This window comes from Cryptotermes secundus, unplaced genomic scaffold (genome assembly GCF_002891405.2).
Source record: "Cryptotermes secundus unplaced genomic scaffold, Csec_1.0 scaffold93, whole genome shotgun sequence".
Taxonomy (NCBI): Eukaryota; Metazoa; Arthropoda; class Insecta; order Blattodea; family Kalotermitidae; genus Cryptotermes; species Cryptotermes secundus.
The window spans coordinates 826,245-842,090 of record NW_019736393.1 but is presented as its reverse complement, the minus strand read 5'-3'; the positions used below and the strand labels follow the sequence as shown (position 1 = coordinate 842,090).

Below are 15,846 nucleotides of genomic sequence, written 5' to 3'. Positions count from 1 at the left end.
GGACCTCTCGATGCTCCAGTACGGACTGCATCGCTTCTGGGTGGGGCTCAATCTTTTCGTGGGCAGTTCTCCTCTCTTCCCCCCAGGCTTTCCAATCGGCCGACGCCTTTTCTTGGTAGGTGTCTAATTTGGCCAGCATCATGTCTGCTTTATCATGGTTGGCTCTCATCACTTTCAGCATATCCTCTTTGTCTTTCCTCCAATTTTCTTGCATGGCCTTTATTTCTTCCATGTGGGCTTTTCTATTGGCTTCTGCCTCCTTCAGCATCATATTTGTTTCTTCTTGGCCAGCGCTGATTTTCTTCAGCAAGGGTTCCATCATTTGCTGCGTTTCCATTTTTTTTTGTGGGACCCATGTTAAAGTTCGATCCCACTTCTGACACCAATTGTCACGTATTGGGTGTATAAGAAGTCAGTCGCGGAACAGCCTTCGGAGAAGAAACTTCGGAATATTCCGGCGATACTGGACTCAGACGGATATTCCGAAGTTTCTTCTCCGAAGGCTGTTCCGCGACTGACTTCTTTGAATGCTATTCCGAGACTGTTTTTCGCTGAAGCTGGGCTATCTATAACCTTGCCCGCTGTTAGGCAACGAACCCTCCGTTATAACCATGGAGACTCCTGTTAGAATTACAATGGAGCAATTGTTGTCTCCTCTGTAACGGTCTATTGTAGCGTTTCCATAGAAGTTACTCCTCTGGTTTGCCGACACGTTACACTATTTATAAACAAATACATTAACTTTTATTGTCCAAGAATAGGGAAGTTTAAATCTGTCAGTACTAAGGAGCTAGTGGCCAGATTTTAAACTTGGGGTAATCGTATTTGTATTTAACATGGAGTACTTGACCAACTGGGCCATGTGCATGCTGAAGTTCAATATTGCATTGCATGGCCAATAGAGGTTAATCATTGAAAGTACAGCAGTAAGAGGAAGTCTTGATTCATTTGAATAATTTATTTCATATGCATATGCATTACATTTCTATAAGACAATGTATCTGTATCTCCTAACTCCTAGAATTGGATCTTCTGTGTCATTACTCAACACAATAACAGTGGATGTCTCTAATAGATTCACTTCAGGTGCAGTTTCTAATGTCACAAGCACTGTGGCATAACTTCTGTTGAAATTTTCTGCTGCAGTGTACCCCAACTGGAATTACAAATTACAGCTGTTGATCTGATGTTAGAGTATACAAAATTTGTTCAGTTTTACCAAATACTTGGCAATTTGGCATAGTGGTAACACTCTAGACTTGTATTCAGGAGGTACTTGGTTGAAATTTTGGTCAGGACACAACCTATGCTCACTAGGATTTTTTGTGATTTTTCTCAGTATATCTAGGGGAATGCCAGGAGAGTATAAATCTCAGTGACCTAATGTTAAATTTAAAATCAAAATAAAGAAGAAATATTGCTGCAAAATGATTATGGTTGCTAAATTATTTTCTCAAAGTTATAAAGTGGCTATCAGACAACCAACTGTAAAGACTGGGAAACCCGTTTTGCATACCATGTCAGCTATAATGCTAGATGTATTTCAGACAGCTGCGTTTAAATGTGGATTCCATGGACAAAATAGTATCTAAGTTGTACAGAATACTGCATACTTTTAACGTATGGACAAAGTCAAATTTTGAAATCATTCATTTGAATGGGTGTTCTGGTCACGCTGTAGACAGAGTCATTAGAGGGGCTATGCTACAAACTGGAAGGTCACGCATTCACGTCCCAATGAGGTCATTGAATTTTTTCAACTGATCTAATCCTTCCAGCAGCACTATGGCCCTGGGGTTCACCCAGCCTCTTAACAGAAATCAGTACCAGGAATTAATTAAATAATTTTCCTGGGGAGTAAAGCACGGCTGGCGCGTAAGGCTGACAACCGTACCGCCATCTTTGAGCTGCTTGTCTAGATAATGTGGGACCCTCAATGTCTCACAACCCTATGGGTCTTCACATACAGGGATAGCTTTACTTTTTTACTACTCCATACTACCTGCATCACAAGGACTAAGACGAATGTGAAGAGAAGATTCTTTGTCATTGCTGCTTCTTCTGTAGCGGCTGAAAGATTGTGCTATGAACGTATATGCTATTCATATGCTTGCACTCACAACACGAAAAGCAGAACTGTCATGAATGTGATAAATAGTATTTATTCATGTGGATATGTTGTAACAACCTTGTAATAACAGATTATCAACATTGGAATCAAATTATTCATAATGCTGTCAGGCTGTTATTTACAATATTATATTTCAGCATCCTGCTTCATTAGTTTAGCATTTGATATAATGTAATGCAGTCTTGTAAATGCAGCACTTCATAGACTATTGGTTTAACGCCATCTGCTCTGTTTCATATATATCAAAACGTTTTGGCCATATGGGGCCATCATCAGGTGTATATTATTTGTTAAATTGCTATATTAATTAATTTTTAAATTTCCATTGCCCCCTTTTTTATTTTAAACGTTTTTTTGTTGATACAGTTAATATGGTATCGTTAGCATGGTTACTACTGGTTACGTTTCTGCAGTGGCACTACTGTCAATCCCATCCTGCAAGTTCAAGTGCCACCTCTTTATTATGAACTGTAGGAGATAAGAGTTTAGGGTGGCCTTTAATGATATATCTTTCATATCCGATCTCATCAAAATCCATCCAATGATTCTGAACTTCAAACGTGCAGAAGCATGAGAAGCCACCATTATCTAACCTACCAATTACTTTGACTTCATTTAAGGTATAAATGCACAGGATATTTATAGGGATTTTTTGTGAGCACTTTTAAGTCCTGTGAGAAGTCTTGTGCAAATACACACATACTGAAATTCCTTGAATTCATTAAGTTTATGTTCACTACATAAGTCTACTTGACACCATTAAAAAAAATGCATTTCTGTGTGCAGATGTAGGTCTATATATTGCTCCTGTCTTTGTAGTGATGAAATATGCACTTTATATATAGACTGGGTAAGTTGATTTGAAAAATGAACAGCTTAGTGCATCTAGCACACTTACGTAGAACTTGCAGGGAAGCATACAAAAAAAGATACGAGACATTAGTGGAAAGATTACTGAATCATTAGAGTGGGACTAAGAATGGAGTCCACTCAGCCTCCTGAGGATAACTGAAAAGCTATTTCAAGGAAATGGGAGCTCTGGTTTAGGAAACCGAGATTAATGGCCATGCAGATCTGTTGTGCTGACGTGATATCCTCTACCCACAAAAGTTGGCACTAATTTCACCGACAAGCTGCGGTGGCTCGGTCGGTATATTTCACTTGCAGACTACAGGCCACGTAGTTTGCTTTGTATATATGTTTAGTGGGACTAAGAATACAGGATGAATCATTTTGCTGAGGAAAGTAATACCAACTAGAACATAACATGAAATCACACTGCACTACCCCACCAGTGGTGACAGTCTGATATCTTTGTAGTTTCTAAACATTAATAATTAAGTACCTTTCAGTCTGTCTTGAAAACACACACACATAAGCATGAACAAATACATAAAAGCTGTTTTTGTGCACTAAAATTTGCTGGGAAGTCAAGTATCAGGTCCCATTTTTCCAAGTTGCTTTTCTGGTAAGTTCAAGTCAAGTGAAAGTTAATATTGAACCTCCATTTTCAACGATTGTAATGAATAAGGAAAACAAAATACGTGGGATCTTCAAAATCAAGAACATGTTAGCATTCATAAAATACAATTTTTTAATATTCTCAGACATTACTATACTAGAAAGAGTACCATCCAGGCACTCCTGGTCTTTGATTACTTTTCTCTAGGAACTTTCTATGATTCTTCTTTGTCTCTTCTAATGTTTTGGCATCACTTTCAAATTTCTTCTCATCCTTTGGGAACAAGTCTGGAAACTCAAATTTCTGCCCTCGAGGCTGTAAAATAGATTTAATAATATATATAGGAATTATGTTAGCTGAAAACACAACGAATATACTGTTTTACACTTTGATCTTTATTCTTGCTACATGCTTCGGTCATATAAGACCATCATCAGTCAGTTATATATAGGAATACGTAGTTGTTGAACTACTGATATGAATCCATATCAGGGTAACATGTCTTATTATATACTAACAATTTTTTTTGCCTTACGGTGGTGTTAAATTAAAGTAGAAGAAACAAAGCAAAATAAAAGATAAATATAAAGAATATTCAATATATCAAGATTTATAATGTGTTGAATATATTAGGAAATATTAAAAATATTAAGTGTTTTAAAAAAGTTTAAGAAACATACTTTTTATGGTAGGTTAAAAATATGTATGCCAACTTAAATACTAAGGTTCCAATTTAATAAGCTCTGGAAACAAATAATAATTTAAAATATTTCTTTTTATTCCATGGTAATAAATAAATGCCACATAATAAATGATGCTTTTGTACTTTTCATGCAATCAACAGCATCATTTCAATATGAGCAGCTTTACTTACCAGTGTAACAAATGCAACCTTGAAATCATCCTCTTTTGTTACATATCCCTTTACCTCATCTTGTTTTGTTTTTCCTAAATACACACAAAAAAGGCTATTAGATATCTTTGCTACATGATGGGTAATGTCCCAAAATTTTATAATTATTCACATTTCTGCAATTCATAATTTTTCAGAGCCGAACATAATGGAGGTGATACAAATACAAGCTTAGAACATATGTATACTACGAATTACACATACCCATCGCAACAACAGTTCGTATATCAACAACGGGAATGTTGTAGATTTTCTCAAGGTAATTTTTTATATCATGTTTTGTCATCTCTATGGATACAATGAATTGCACAATATTTGGTGGTTGTTTATGATCTGGCCTTACTAATTTCAGCCAGAAGTTTGGAAGAAATATTCTTTGCTGTGGATTCCCTCGCTGGTACAGAGGATACCTAGAAAAAATATACTCATCAGCTTTCCATATATTTAAGATTTTCAGTTAAGATCATTATTCATTCATTTATTCACATTCCATAAAATCCTTACAAGGTTGAAATAACCAATAGATACAGAAATCATCCAGAAATATAAACTCATCTTACTTAGAAATCAAGCAGTTTTCAAAATAACAAGTTTATAGTATACAAGATTTAAATCACATCTAAAAATTTATCTTGAAAATAATAAGTAAGACACTGACAATTTTAAGATAAAAATTCAGTCCAAATATTATTTACTAATCATGCTTATACAATATGACAGTTACTTAAAAACCAGTTTATAATATAAGACAAGTTTAAAAGTTGAATTAATAGCAGATGTTCCAAGAATCAAGAATACAGATCTGGGAACGTCACAGCAGTGTGTTCAGATATTGGTTTTCAGTAAATGGTCACCAACACTTTAGAGAAACATGCTGCCTTCAACTTTAAGCTTTAAGGGAACAGGTTTAATATGCTTTCAGGTTATATAGGCAGGCTGTTCAGTATATCCAATGAAAGGGGATGTGACAGCCTGAAAACATGGAATATATGTAGCATCTCCCATGAGAAGGTGTACATTGGGCAGTCACTCTACTGAGAACAGGGCAAATTAACTCTACTGCTACATCTCACTAAAGTCACAAAGAAAGAGACAACTAAGAAGACCAATACATAAATGGGGGGATAATATTAAAATAGGTCTCAGAGAGCCAGAATGGGATGGACTGGACTGACTCAGGATAGAGACCAGTGGAGGGCTCTTGTGAACAAGGTAATGAACCTTTGGGTTCCATAAAATGCTGGGAAGTTCTTCAGTAGCTGCACAACTAGCAAATTCTCCAGAAGGGCTCAGCTCCATGAAGTTATTTAGCAGCATCTCACTGCAACAGCCAAATAAGTCATCCATGGCTGAATACAGCAATGACTGCAGCCAACAAATCCTGCTCACTGACACCAGCAACCTGGCTAAATGTTCCAAGCACAGAGTCTGGAACACAATGATAGCAATACAGATCAAGATGCTGTCCAAAAACATGTACGGGCAGAGCTTGTTCACCCTACAGAGGTTATGGGCACTGCTGCCCCACTTGCTAAAGGAATGGACATAGGTTCTTTCCAAGGACAGTGACCTCAATTTCCCACTAACAGTCCACAATGCTACCATCCCCCAAACAAAACTACCTACTGATGATACTATCTAGGCCCTTATAAGATCTATTTTTATGTCCCACTTTCCTGACTGCATGGGCCTTGAAAAGGACTGATTTTCACAATTTTCTGTCCACCATTCCTATTGGTCCAGACTGACCTACCTCATCTCCTCCTGTGGGTCTAAACAACCTGCCTATATAACCTGACAACATTCTCATTCCACTCATTTCAACCTTGAAAATGGAGGCATCTTCCTCTGTAAAGTGGGTGTCTACGTGCAAGACTAGACAGTGTCAAAACCCCAGATCATAATCTGAATACATTTTATATAAACAAATGGTGTTGTAACACCACATATAAAATAGGAGGTACTCAAGGGGATGAATATAATACTACGTCCTTCCTTGATATTACCCAATGTAGTGTGGAAGTGCTCTGAAGTTAAAGGCAGAACCGGTAGATATACTGATTATACAAGTGTACATGCCAACATCAGAGTATGAAGACGATGAAGTGGAAAAAGTGTATGACACAATTGAAGAAATTCTTCAGGAAGATGGAAGAGGAGACACAAACAGCATCATATTGGGAGACTGGAACAGCATTGTTGGAGATGAACCATATCAGAATATTGTTGGATCACATGGACTAGGAAGACGGAATCACAGAGGTCAAATGCTTATTGACTTTTGTGAACGAAATGGATTGATTGTTACCAACACTTGGTTCAAGAAGCCAAAGAGAAGAATTTACACATGGAAGGCACCTGGGGATTGGAAGAGGCATCAGCTGGACTACATCCTTGTGAAACATCGATTCAGAAACAGTGTGAAGGATGTGAAGACGCTTCCTGGGGCAGACATTGACTCTGACCACAACTTGCTGGTTGCCAAGTTCCGAACCAGGTTGAAGAAAATTATAGGATTTCGAAAGCGCAGACCCAGATGGGATTTGGAGAAGTTATATGCTCAAAGACAAAGCGTGCAAGAGACTCTAGAAGAGAAACTCGGTGCAATTGAAGGTGAAAGCGGAAATGCTGAAGCGCAGTGGAACGATATAAAAGAATGCATGTTAGATACTATCAGTGATTTGGTAGGTAAAGTTGAGAAGATAGCAAGAAAACCATGGGTTACACAGGAGATGATGAGTAAAATGGAGGAGCGAAGGAAATGGAAGAATGTCAACAATGAAGAAGGCAGGAGGAAATACAGGAGACTGAGGAATGAATTGAAAAGAGCCACGGACAGGGCCAAAAAGGAATATCTTGAGAAGATATGTAATGAGATTATGGAATTTCAAAGAACAGGCCGTTATGATTTGATGTACATGAAGACAAAAGAACTAGGATGGAAAGAGAATCATGGGATTCAAAATGTTGGCATCGAAGACTCCCAGGGGAATAGAATAGTAGATCAGAGGCAAGTGCTGAAAATTTGGGAAAATTATATTTCAGAACTATATGATCGACCTAATCGGCCAGAAACCTTAGAAGTTGAACCGGAAGAAGAAGTAGATACAGACGAGAAAGGACCATATATTTTACAAAGTGAGGTGGAAAAAGCTATCAAGGAAATGAGGAAGGGAAAGGCTACAGGAGATGATGATGTACCTGGAGATGTGCTCAAGTTACTGGGAGAAGGTGGTTTGAAAACACTGACAAAACTAATGAACACCATATATGAAAGTGGAGAGTGGCCCAAGGACTTTACAGAAGTTACAATGATTGCCTTAAAGAAAAAGACAAAAGCTACAAAATGCAGCGACCATCGCACAATAAGTCTTATTGCACATACAGCAAAGATAATAGCAAAGATACTTAAAAGAAGAATTGAAAGGAAAATAGAGGATGTACTTGGAGAAGATCAGTTTGGATTTAGAAGAGGAAAAGGAACCAGGGATGCAATTGGGATGATGAGAATTATAGCGGAACGAACTTTGGAGATAGATGAAGAACTGTGTGTTTGCTTCATAGACTGGCAGAAGGCATTTGACCGGGTAAACTGGACCAAATTAATGCAGATCCTGAAAGAAACAGGTATCGATTGGCATGAAAGAAGATTGATTAGCAAATTGTACATGGATCAGAAAGTTAGAGTACGACTGGACACGGGGGAGACAGGAAGTGTGCAGATTGGAAGAGGAGTTCGACAAGGATGCTGTTTATCACCAATTCTGTTCAACTTGTACAGCGAATGCCTTACCAAGGAAGCTCTGGATGGGCTCGGTGACTTCAAAGTAGGAGGGCAAATTATTCAAACTGTGAAATATGCAGATGACCTTGTGTTAATGGCTAAGGAAGAAACTGTGCTACAGGGCATGATTGATAGACTAATTGAAATTGGAAGGTGCTATGGCATGGAAATGAATGTGGAGAAAACAAAAGTAATGAAAATTTCGAGACAACCAACCCCAGTCACAATAAAGATAGACCAAAAACAAGTGGAGAATGTGAAATGTTTTAAATATTTGGGTAGCTTGTTAACAGATGATGGAAGGTGTACTTGTGAAATTAAATCCAGGATTGCCATGGCAAAAGCTGCATTTAGCAAGAAGAAGAATCTTTTTACCAGCAAATTGGACTTAAATTTGAGGAAGAAACTAGTGAAATGCTACATTTGGAGCATAGCTCTGTATGGGGCTGAAACATGGACACTTAGGGCAGTAGATCAGAAACATCTGGAAAGTTTCGAAATGTGGTGTTGGAGAAGAATGGAGAAGATCAGTTGGACCGATTATGTGAGAAATGAAGAAGTGTTAATTAGAGTCAGTGAGCAGAGGAATATCCTACATGAAATAAGAAAACGGAAGGCTAATTGGATTGGTCATGTTTTACGCAGAAACTGCCTTCTAAAAGAAGCTATCGAAGGAAAGATAGATGGGCGGATAGAAGTGACAAGAAGACGAGGAAGAAGACGTAAGAAGATGCTGGATGACCTTGGGGACAGAAGAGGATACTGTCATTTGAAGGAGAAAGCTCTAGATCGCATTAAGTGGAGGAATTGTTTTGAAAGAGACTGTGGACCTGTCGTCTTGACAGATTACTGATGATGATGAGTGTGGAAAACACATTCAAATGTTCCAAAGGAACCTGCTACTTCCATCTTCGGGATATATTTGTCTTTTATCGAAGTTTTTTAAAAGTTGCTTGGAATTCATACAATTTGTAAGGAAAACGTAAGGGAATTGTAGTAGTTATTGTTATATTTTTAAAAGTTTTAGTGATGTTGTAAGGCAAGTACAGTTTTATTTTTAGTCTAATACATTCTAGGATTTTGGAGCTTTTAACAATGATGTATTTAGTGAGTTGACTTGTTCAGGTGTTGCAGCTGTAACAGTATGAATGCAAATAAATATGAATATGAATATTCGGGAATGAATAAACTACTTGTAGGAACAGAACCTGCACCTTTACACTGTTAGATTACGTACATTGTTAAAAAGTATTAGGCTAACTATACCGAACTGTGAATGAATGTATTTGTGCTTATATGGAACTATACTCACCATCGTGTAGACATTTCGTATCTTTATGTTTAGGTATTTCTTTGCCGTAGATACCCTTTGCTTCTTTCGCCTGATTTGAGTCACTGAAAATTCTGGTGCGAAAGACTATATGGTTACCAGACAAACATCGCCATATCCATATTTGTTTACCGTACCACGGATCAATACCTGGTCTACATAACAGTTTCACGTTCACTTATACGCGCTGAGGCTGGCCTCCTACCACCTTCGTTTCATTATTTTGCCTGTATACTGTACAAGGAGGCGGTGGGCTTTTTACGACAATGTCGTTCATATAAGATTGCTTAATTATACGATTTGAGATATTCACGGCGGTGCGGTTGCACAGTGTTACGACTCTTTGTGATCCGTGATATCAACAGGTCAGTGAGCCATGGAAATACATGCCGACATTATCGTACATGATATAAAATTTTGATATCCCATGATGGAAATGACCACACCCGACCACACTCCAGCGAATAAAGACTGTGTTGGTCTTAGCCGTTAGCGGTGCCCCTGGTCTTGGTCATCCGTGGTATTATCGGATTGGTAGGTTGTTATTCCTGGGGGGTCCTGGGGTTCCTGGTTGGTACGGCCGTATGTCGTATATTTGGTTGGGGCTTAAGATTACGAAGTGCTGAAGGTAGAAATAAGAACTATTATTTTATAATGTTAATTCTTTGTTTGTGAAGAGATTAAACTTGAATAACGCGGAAACATAAATTCTCATCAAATTTAATGTATTTTGTCACTCAGTATAGAATTATTTTATGGTTACTTAGCTACATTTTACCCGTTTAATAACTCGGAAGTGTAATTCTAAACAAATTTAATGTAATAATTGGAGTAGAACTACTATACGGTTATTTAGTTTCATTTCATGCACTTATAATAAAGGCACTTGCTTTGTCAATGGATTGATGTTTATATGATGTACATTTTGGATTCTTTGCTGTGCTGTACTTGGTGGATCATATATTTTTGTGGACTGACTAGACATGAATTTGAATCCAAAGTACAATTTGTAGTTACGATTAAGTGCAAATGCCACCCGAGAAGTCGAAGAATTCTGTTTATCCTTACAGTTAAAACATATGAACTTTCTCAGCATTTTGACTTATTAATACAAAATTCCCAGACACAGTGATGAAAATCATCCTATTTGCATTGCTGCATAACATATGTAGGTTATATCAGGTATTGGTAACATTCTGAGCAGAAGATGAACTGAATTTTTTTTTAACTTTAACATATAAAAAGGTTTCAAAAATCTGCCTGAGATGGTGGCATGGTTCACCTCCGCTGTTTGCACTAGCCTTACATATGAGTAAAAAGTGTCACAGTTAAGATTTAAATTGGGGTTTTCATGAATACAAGTCACGGACATTACTGCTTGCTCAGTCTGGATTCAGACTTTCATATCACTGGTTAGCATGACACACTTTAATGTGTTAGGGTAGTATGCATGTATGGATTGTAATATTCTCCTATACAACTGTAGTTTTGCCACTTAGTTGTCTGGATTGTGAAGCTGGATTAAGTCTTGTTAATTTGTTAAAGAATTATGGGTTTAGATGAGTAAAAGTATGTTTTATTGGGTGTAGATAGTGCACTTAAGGAACAAATTTGTGTGAGAAATGGGTTTATGTAAGACATTGTAATAAAAAAAGTGAGCAGAGAAATTCAGTGGTGTACAAAGTCATGAACTTCTCACTATGTTACTCAAACTGACTCATTGGTTAAAAAGTCCATATGGAGAGTTTACATCGCACTGTGATTATTCAATTCACATTTTTATTACAGCGTTCTGTAGGAAACCCCAATAAGTTAATTAATTTTTTGTAATAGTTTTTGTTCAGTTGGGAGTTGGACATGGTTTGTCTTGCTAGCATGTTTTGTTATAATTGCATAATTTTTCAATAGACATCAAGGAATTTATGAGTCTGTGTTGTATTTCTTTTTGTGACCTGCTGCAAGATTTATATATGTCCATTGCCTTCCAAGATAAGATTAAGTTAAGACAGACTGTGGTTCAAAGACAAAAAAGAATGAGTGGTCTTTAGGGATGCATCCTGTTGTGTTAGTACGATATGTGAATTCTGTTTCTACTGTTATACATAACAATATGAAACAAGTCACTCACATTTCACTGTGCATAACCGAGTTTATTGGTCATACAATGTCGCAACATGTTTCAGTTCATAGAGCTATCATCAGGAGATCCATATAGGAGGCATCATTCAGTAGTATAAGGTTTGTTAATGTATCGCCTGATGATGGCTTCATGAGGTTCTCGATGAACGATGATCTCTTTCTGTCATTGTTGATTTTTGCTCACTGCTCTTTGCTGTTGTTGTCTTCCCATGATTTGTATATGCCGACATGACCTTAGAAACTTTCTCTCTACATATCTAATGTGTCAGTTTTTGTCGCAGATGCTCCAGCTAAATGTGCACCAATGATCTGCTCTGTTTCGATATCAGACAAGTCTCCCATTTTCTGATTTCTTTCATATGGACTGACCTTCAACACAATCACTAATGCACCTACAAGATGTTAACAAATGGAAGAACATTCAGCATTGCCAACTGAAGTAGTTTCAGTGTAGCCAACACAAATTCTATTCCTTACTTTCTTAGTGTCTCCATTATTTTGTACCCCCCCCCCCCCTCGTTTTTCCCTTCAAGGAGGGACTTTAGTTTCACACTTAAGGAAAGTAACAAGTAAAGTAATAACTTTTATCATATTTAGATTTTTAGATTGGGCACAGAAGATGGAATTATTCTGAACTTAGTAGTAGTAAGCATTTGCTATATTTTTATTAGTTACGATAGGATTCTGACGATGGTGTATAACACACTGATATATTGGGTTTTTGGACTTTACCCATCGTCCTGGTTTTTAAGATAACTAATAAAAACATGACGTTAAATAGGTGTTTTCCTTAACCTGAGGATGGAAACAGATCCAGTTTCCGAAACGTGTTTTTATTAGTTATCTTAAAAACCAGGACGATGGATAAAGTCCAAAAACCCAATATATCAGTCTATATTTTTATGTTAAATATAATTTTGATTTGTTACTGTCATCTTCTGTATAGGTATAAAGTGAGAGAACTTAACATGTGTTCATTTTTCACCAGCATATACCAGTGCAATGGGAAAACACTTCGGTGAATTGGCCAAAATCCGAGGCATCATTCAGTACCGACTCTCACCGTTTGAACAAAGAGCATTTGCTGGGGCTATAAGTAAAGGTCTCCCTAATATTTTCGTCCGCATTCGTTCCAACATTTTTCGAGTTCTGCCACGTGAGTTCAGTTTTGTGCAGCACGTTTAATGACTTTGATCAGTAACACACTTAAAAGTCATGTTATTGTTATATTACTTTGGTGCCTCTTAGTCTCAGGGTTTAGTTTATGTAATAATTCATTGATGCTTTCAGAATTTGAGCATAGTTCATTATTAATCTCTAGGTTTAAAAGTTCACTTCTGTCAGAAATGGCATTTGTTCTAGTCTACTTAAGGAAGTTGACTCTGTGTTTAGGCACCATGCCATGAAGGCACATAGAGGTTATGGAGACAAAGCTTCTTGAATTCTTAGGTTGAGCATAAATAGGATGTGAATGGCGGTCTTCATGCTCTACAGCTAGGGTTTAGTAATGTATCATTCTTGATGTTAGCTAGTACAATGATCATAATGAATGGAACCTAAGTACTGTTCTGTTTTTCAGCATTTGTGGTTGCCTACCTGATATATGACACTGTCGAGAAGAAACATGAAAAGCTCATGCGCAAGAATCCAAAAGATTATGAAAATGACGAATGAAACGCCCAGGAGATGTAGAATCTTGTAGTATATTCAGCAGGCAGATATCATTGTATAATATGTGTGTGAATAAATTATGAATGTTATTTTATATTGATTTGGATCTTGCAAATTCTTTCTTCAAAACTAACCCAACCCCACTGTTCAGATGTGCCAAACTTACTTAATTATAAGCTGGTTAGAGGAGTACCAACCTTTATTACAGAGCACTGCATTGCATGTTTTGCATAAAATAGTGTGTCAGGTTAAATGACATAGTAACATACACAAGGTAAGAAACAGATTGTAACAGTATATGATCCCACCTCCTGCAGGGCATTCAGAAACTATTTCTGAAGTATGAGCATCTGGACAACCAGCTTCCTGTCATTAATAACTGGGAACACATTTTGAAACTAAACAAACTTGACAAACCCAGTCTGTTTCACCAGCTGTATAAATTAACAGACACAGATCTCAACCCTGTTGAACACAGTGCAATGAGAGAGAGCTTTGCTATGTGAGCGATGAGCCGCACTATAGCAGCAAGTATTTTTTGCTGAGGTGACTAAGAGGTAAGGAGCACTGCACTCCTTTCAGTTGATTATAATGCTTTTATTATCAAAGAAATGTATAATGGGAATGAATTAGGCACATGTTCCCAGATCTCTGAATCTTAGAACTTACTTGTAATCAGCAAACCACCAACAACCTAGTGTGTGTTGCTTCTTATTTTGAACAAATATGACAGTCATGTACTTTCTTTCAGTGTATTTTTCAGGAGGGTTTGGCAGTGAATACCTGGCTACAGCTATGTTTATTGAGGAGGTTGATAACTCCTTTTATAATTTTAATGGTTGACCCTGGGAAGACACTGCATTGCCCACTTTTTTTTTATTGCTAGTGGGGTGGAAGTAAGTCCCTTGTACTGCGGCCACTTCTGGCCTATTGTACCAGTTCTAGATGACAGGTGAGGGTCATTGTGGAGCAATTGGTGGAATGATTGGCAGGCGAAACTGAAGTACTTGGAGAAAACCTGCCACAGTGCCACTTTGGCCACCACAAATCCCACTTGACCAGACCCGGGCCACCACAGTGGGAAGCCAGCAACTAACCGCATCGCCCACTTAGTGATGACAGTCCTCATATAGCTCATAACTGGACCGAAGCAAGTATGGCGGTTGGATCTTCCTAAAGGATGATAAAGTCTCCTTCCATCACCTCCCTCGTTCACAGATTGGGTGGATCATTGACATTATTGCTGCCATATGTGTGGGGGACAGTGAGAGAGACAGGTTTAGATACCTTGAGACCTGAAGCCTGAACCAGGATCCCCTTGAGAACACATTTGGTGCTATTCATTTGTACTGTGGCTCAAATGATAACCCAAGTGTAGGTGCTCTGAAGACTAGTATCATCAATGGCCTTGCTTTTAGAGGCCTACATGGCACTAACTGCAAGGATGATCTAAATGTATAGTATGATAATAAAACCCATTCTATTCTATTCTATTCTGGTGAGCTACTCTTAAGTACACCTTTGAATAAGCGAGCCTATTTGTGTTGTAATATGTTCGTGTAGAATGATATGTTTGTTGACAACTGACGATCATGTTGTGAACATGACTGCCTGTTAATTCACATTATAAGTTTATGGGTCACTTTTTGACTGTTGATGTTTGGCATATATTGGTGATATGTAAGAAGTACTATGAGCTTGGCTTTATATTTTGGATTCATATTCCTTTGGCAGCCTGCTGTATGAAATAGTATGTACCTAGAAGAGTTTTGATTTTCATTTACAAACTACAGCCCATACTTGGAGTTACTTGAGATTCTCTGATTACTTTGATATGCTTTATGCATAGTTTTTATCTAGTTTCAGTCATTAATGTTCAATGGGTTTGTTGATATTGTCTCTTTTGTGCAAAAGTAGTATATATCTGAATGATATCTGGACCCTTCATTGTAATTGTTTGTTGTACATTATTTATAATACTTTGCTGATGGTTCTTTGGCATCTGTTGTTGAAATGAGATTGTTGTGCTTATGTACATCTTGGATTCCTATTACTGAATAGAAAGATCTATGTTGGAAACAAATTCTTCATTCAAGTTTACCAATTTTCACCTGTGTTAAACAGTTAAGAATATTAATTTTTCCTGTGTATTATGTAATGCATAATGCCTCAATTTATCAATTTATTGAAGTAAGGGGATCGTTGATTTATGTAAATGAAGTGTTTGTACTGAGATAGATATTTTCTGTCTGATTAATGCAACTGTCAGAAATGGCTGTTTTGTTATAGACACACTGGCACATTTCTTTCAATTCTCTATTAATACATGACAGTTCTCAGGTATATGACATATCATAATGTTGTTTAATTATTGGTTCACTCACGATCTTACGTGAGTTAATTTTATACCTTTAGA

The 15,846-nt window shown here is 37.3% G+C and overlaps 2 protein-coding genes across 2 annotated transcripts; one reads left to right on the top strand and one right to left on the bottom strand.

Annotated features, from left to right (window-relative positions):
- Positions 1 to 2,146: 2,146 nt before the first annotated feature.
- Positions 2,147 to 10,056, bottom strand: LOC111869763 (probable 39S ribosomal protein L23, mitochondrial). The gene is made up of 4 exons (XM_023861519.1): positions 9,603 to 10,056; positions 4,711 to 4,916; positions 4,468 to 4,541; positions 2,147 to 3,908 (listed from the first exon to the last, which is right to left on the bottom strand). The coding sequence occupies exons 1-4, from the start codon at positions 9,614 to 9,616 to the stop codon at positions 3,750 to 3,752; spliced, it is 453 nt and encodes a 150-aa protein (XP_023717287.1). The 5' UTR covers positions 9,617 to 10,056; the 3' UTR covers positions 2,147 to 3,749.
- Positions 10,057 to 10,152: 96 nt separating this feature from the next.
- LOC111869764 (cytochrome b-c1 complex subunit 8) lies at positions 10,153 to 13,530 on the top strand. The gene is made up of 3 exons (XM_023861520.1): positions 10,153 to 10,248; positions 12,748 to 12,915; positions 13,339 to 13,530. The coding sequence occupies exons 2-3, from the start codon at positions 12,762 to 12,764 to the stop codon at positions 13,431 to 13,433; spliced, it is 249 nt and encodes an 82-aa protein (XP_023717288.1). The 5' UTR covers positions 10,153 to 10,248; positions 12,748 to 12,761; the 3' UTR covers positions 13,434 to 13,530.
- The last annotated feature ends 2,316 nt before the right edge of the window (positions 13,531 to 15,846 follow it).

Coding starts and splice junctions, on each gene's coding strand:
- LOC111869763 (XM_023861519.1), bottom strand. Junction 4,542..4,710: donor ACGAACTGTTGTTGCGATGG/GTATGTGTAATT, acceptor GTGTGTATTTAG/GAAAAACAAAACAAGATGAG. Junction 3,909..4,467: donor AGGTTGCATTTGTTACACTG/GTAAGTAAAGCT, acceptor TCTATTTTACAG/CCTCGAGGGCAGAAATTTGA.
- LOC111869764 (XM_023861520.1), top strand. CDS start 12,762: ATGGGAAAACACTTCGGTGAATTGGCCAAAATCCGAGGCATCATTCAG. Junction 12,916..13,338: donor CATTTTTCGAGTTCTGCCAC/GTGAGTTCAGTT, acceptor TCTGTTTTTCAG/CATTTGTGGTTGCCTACCTG.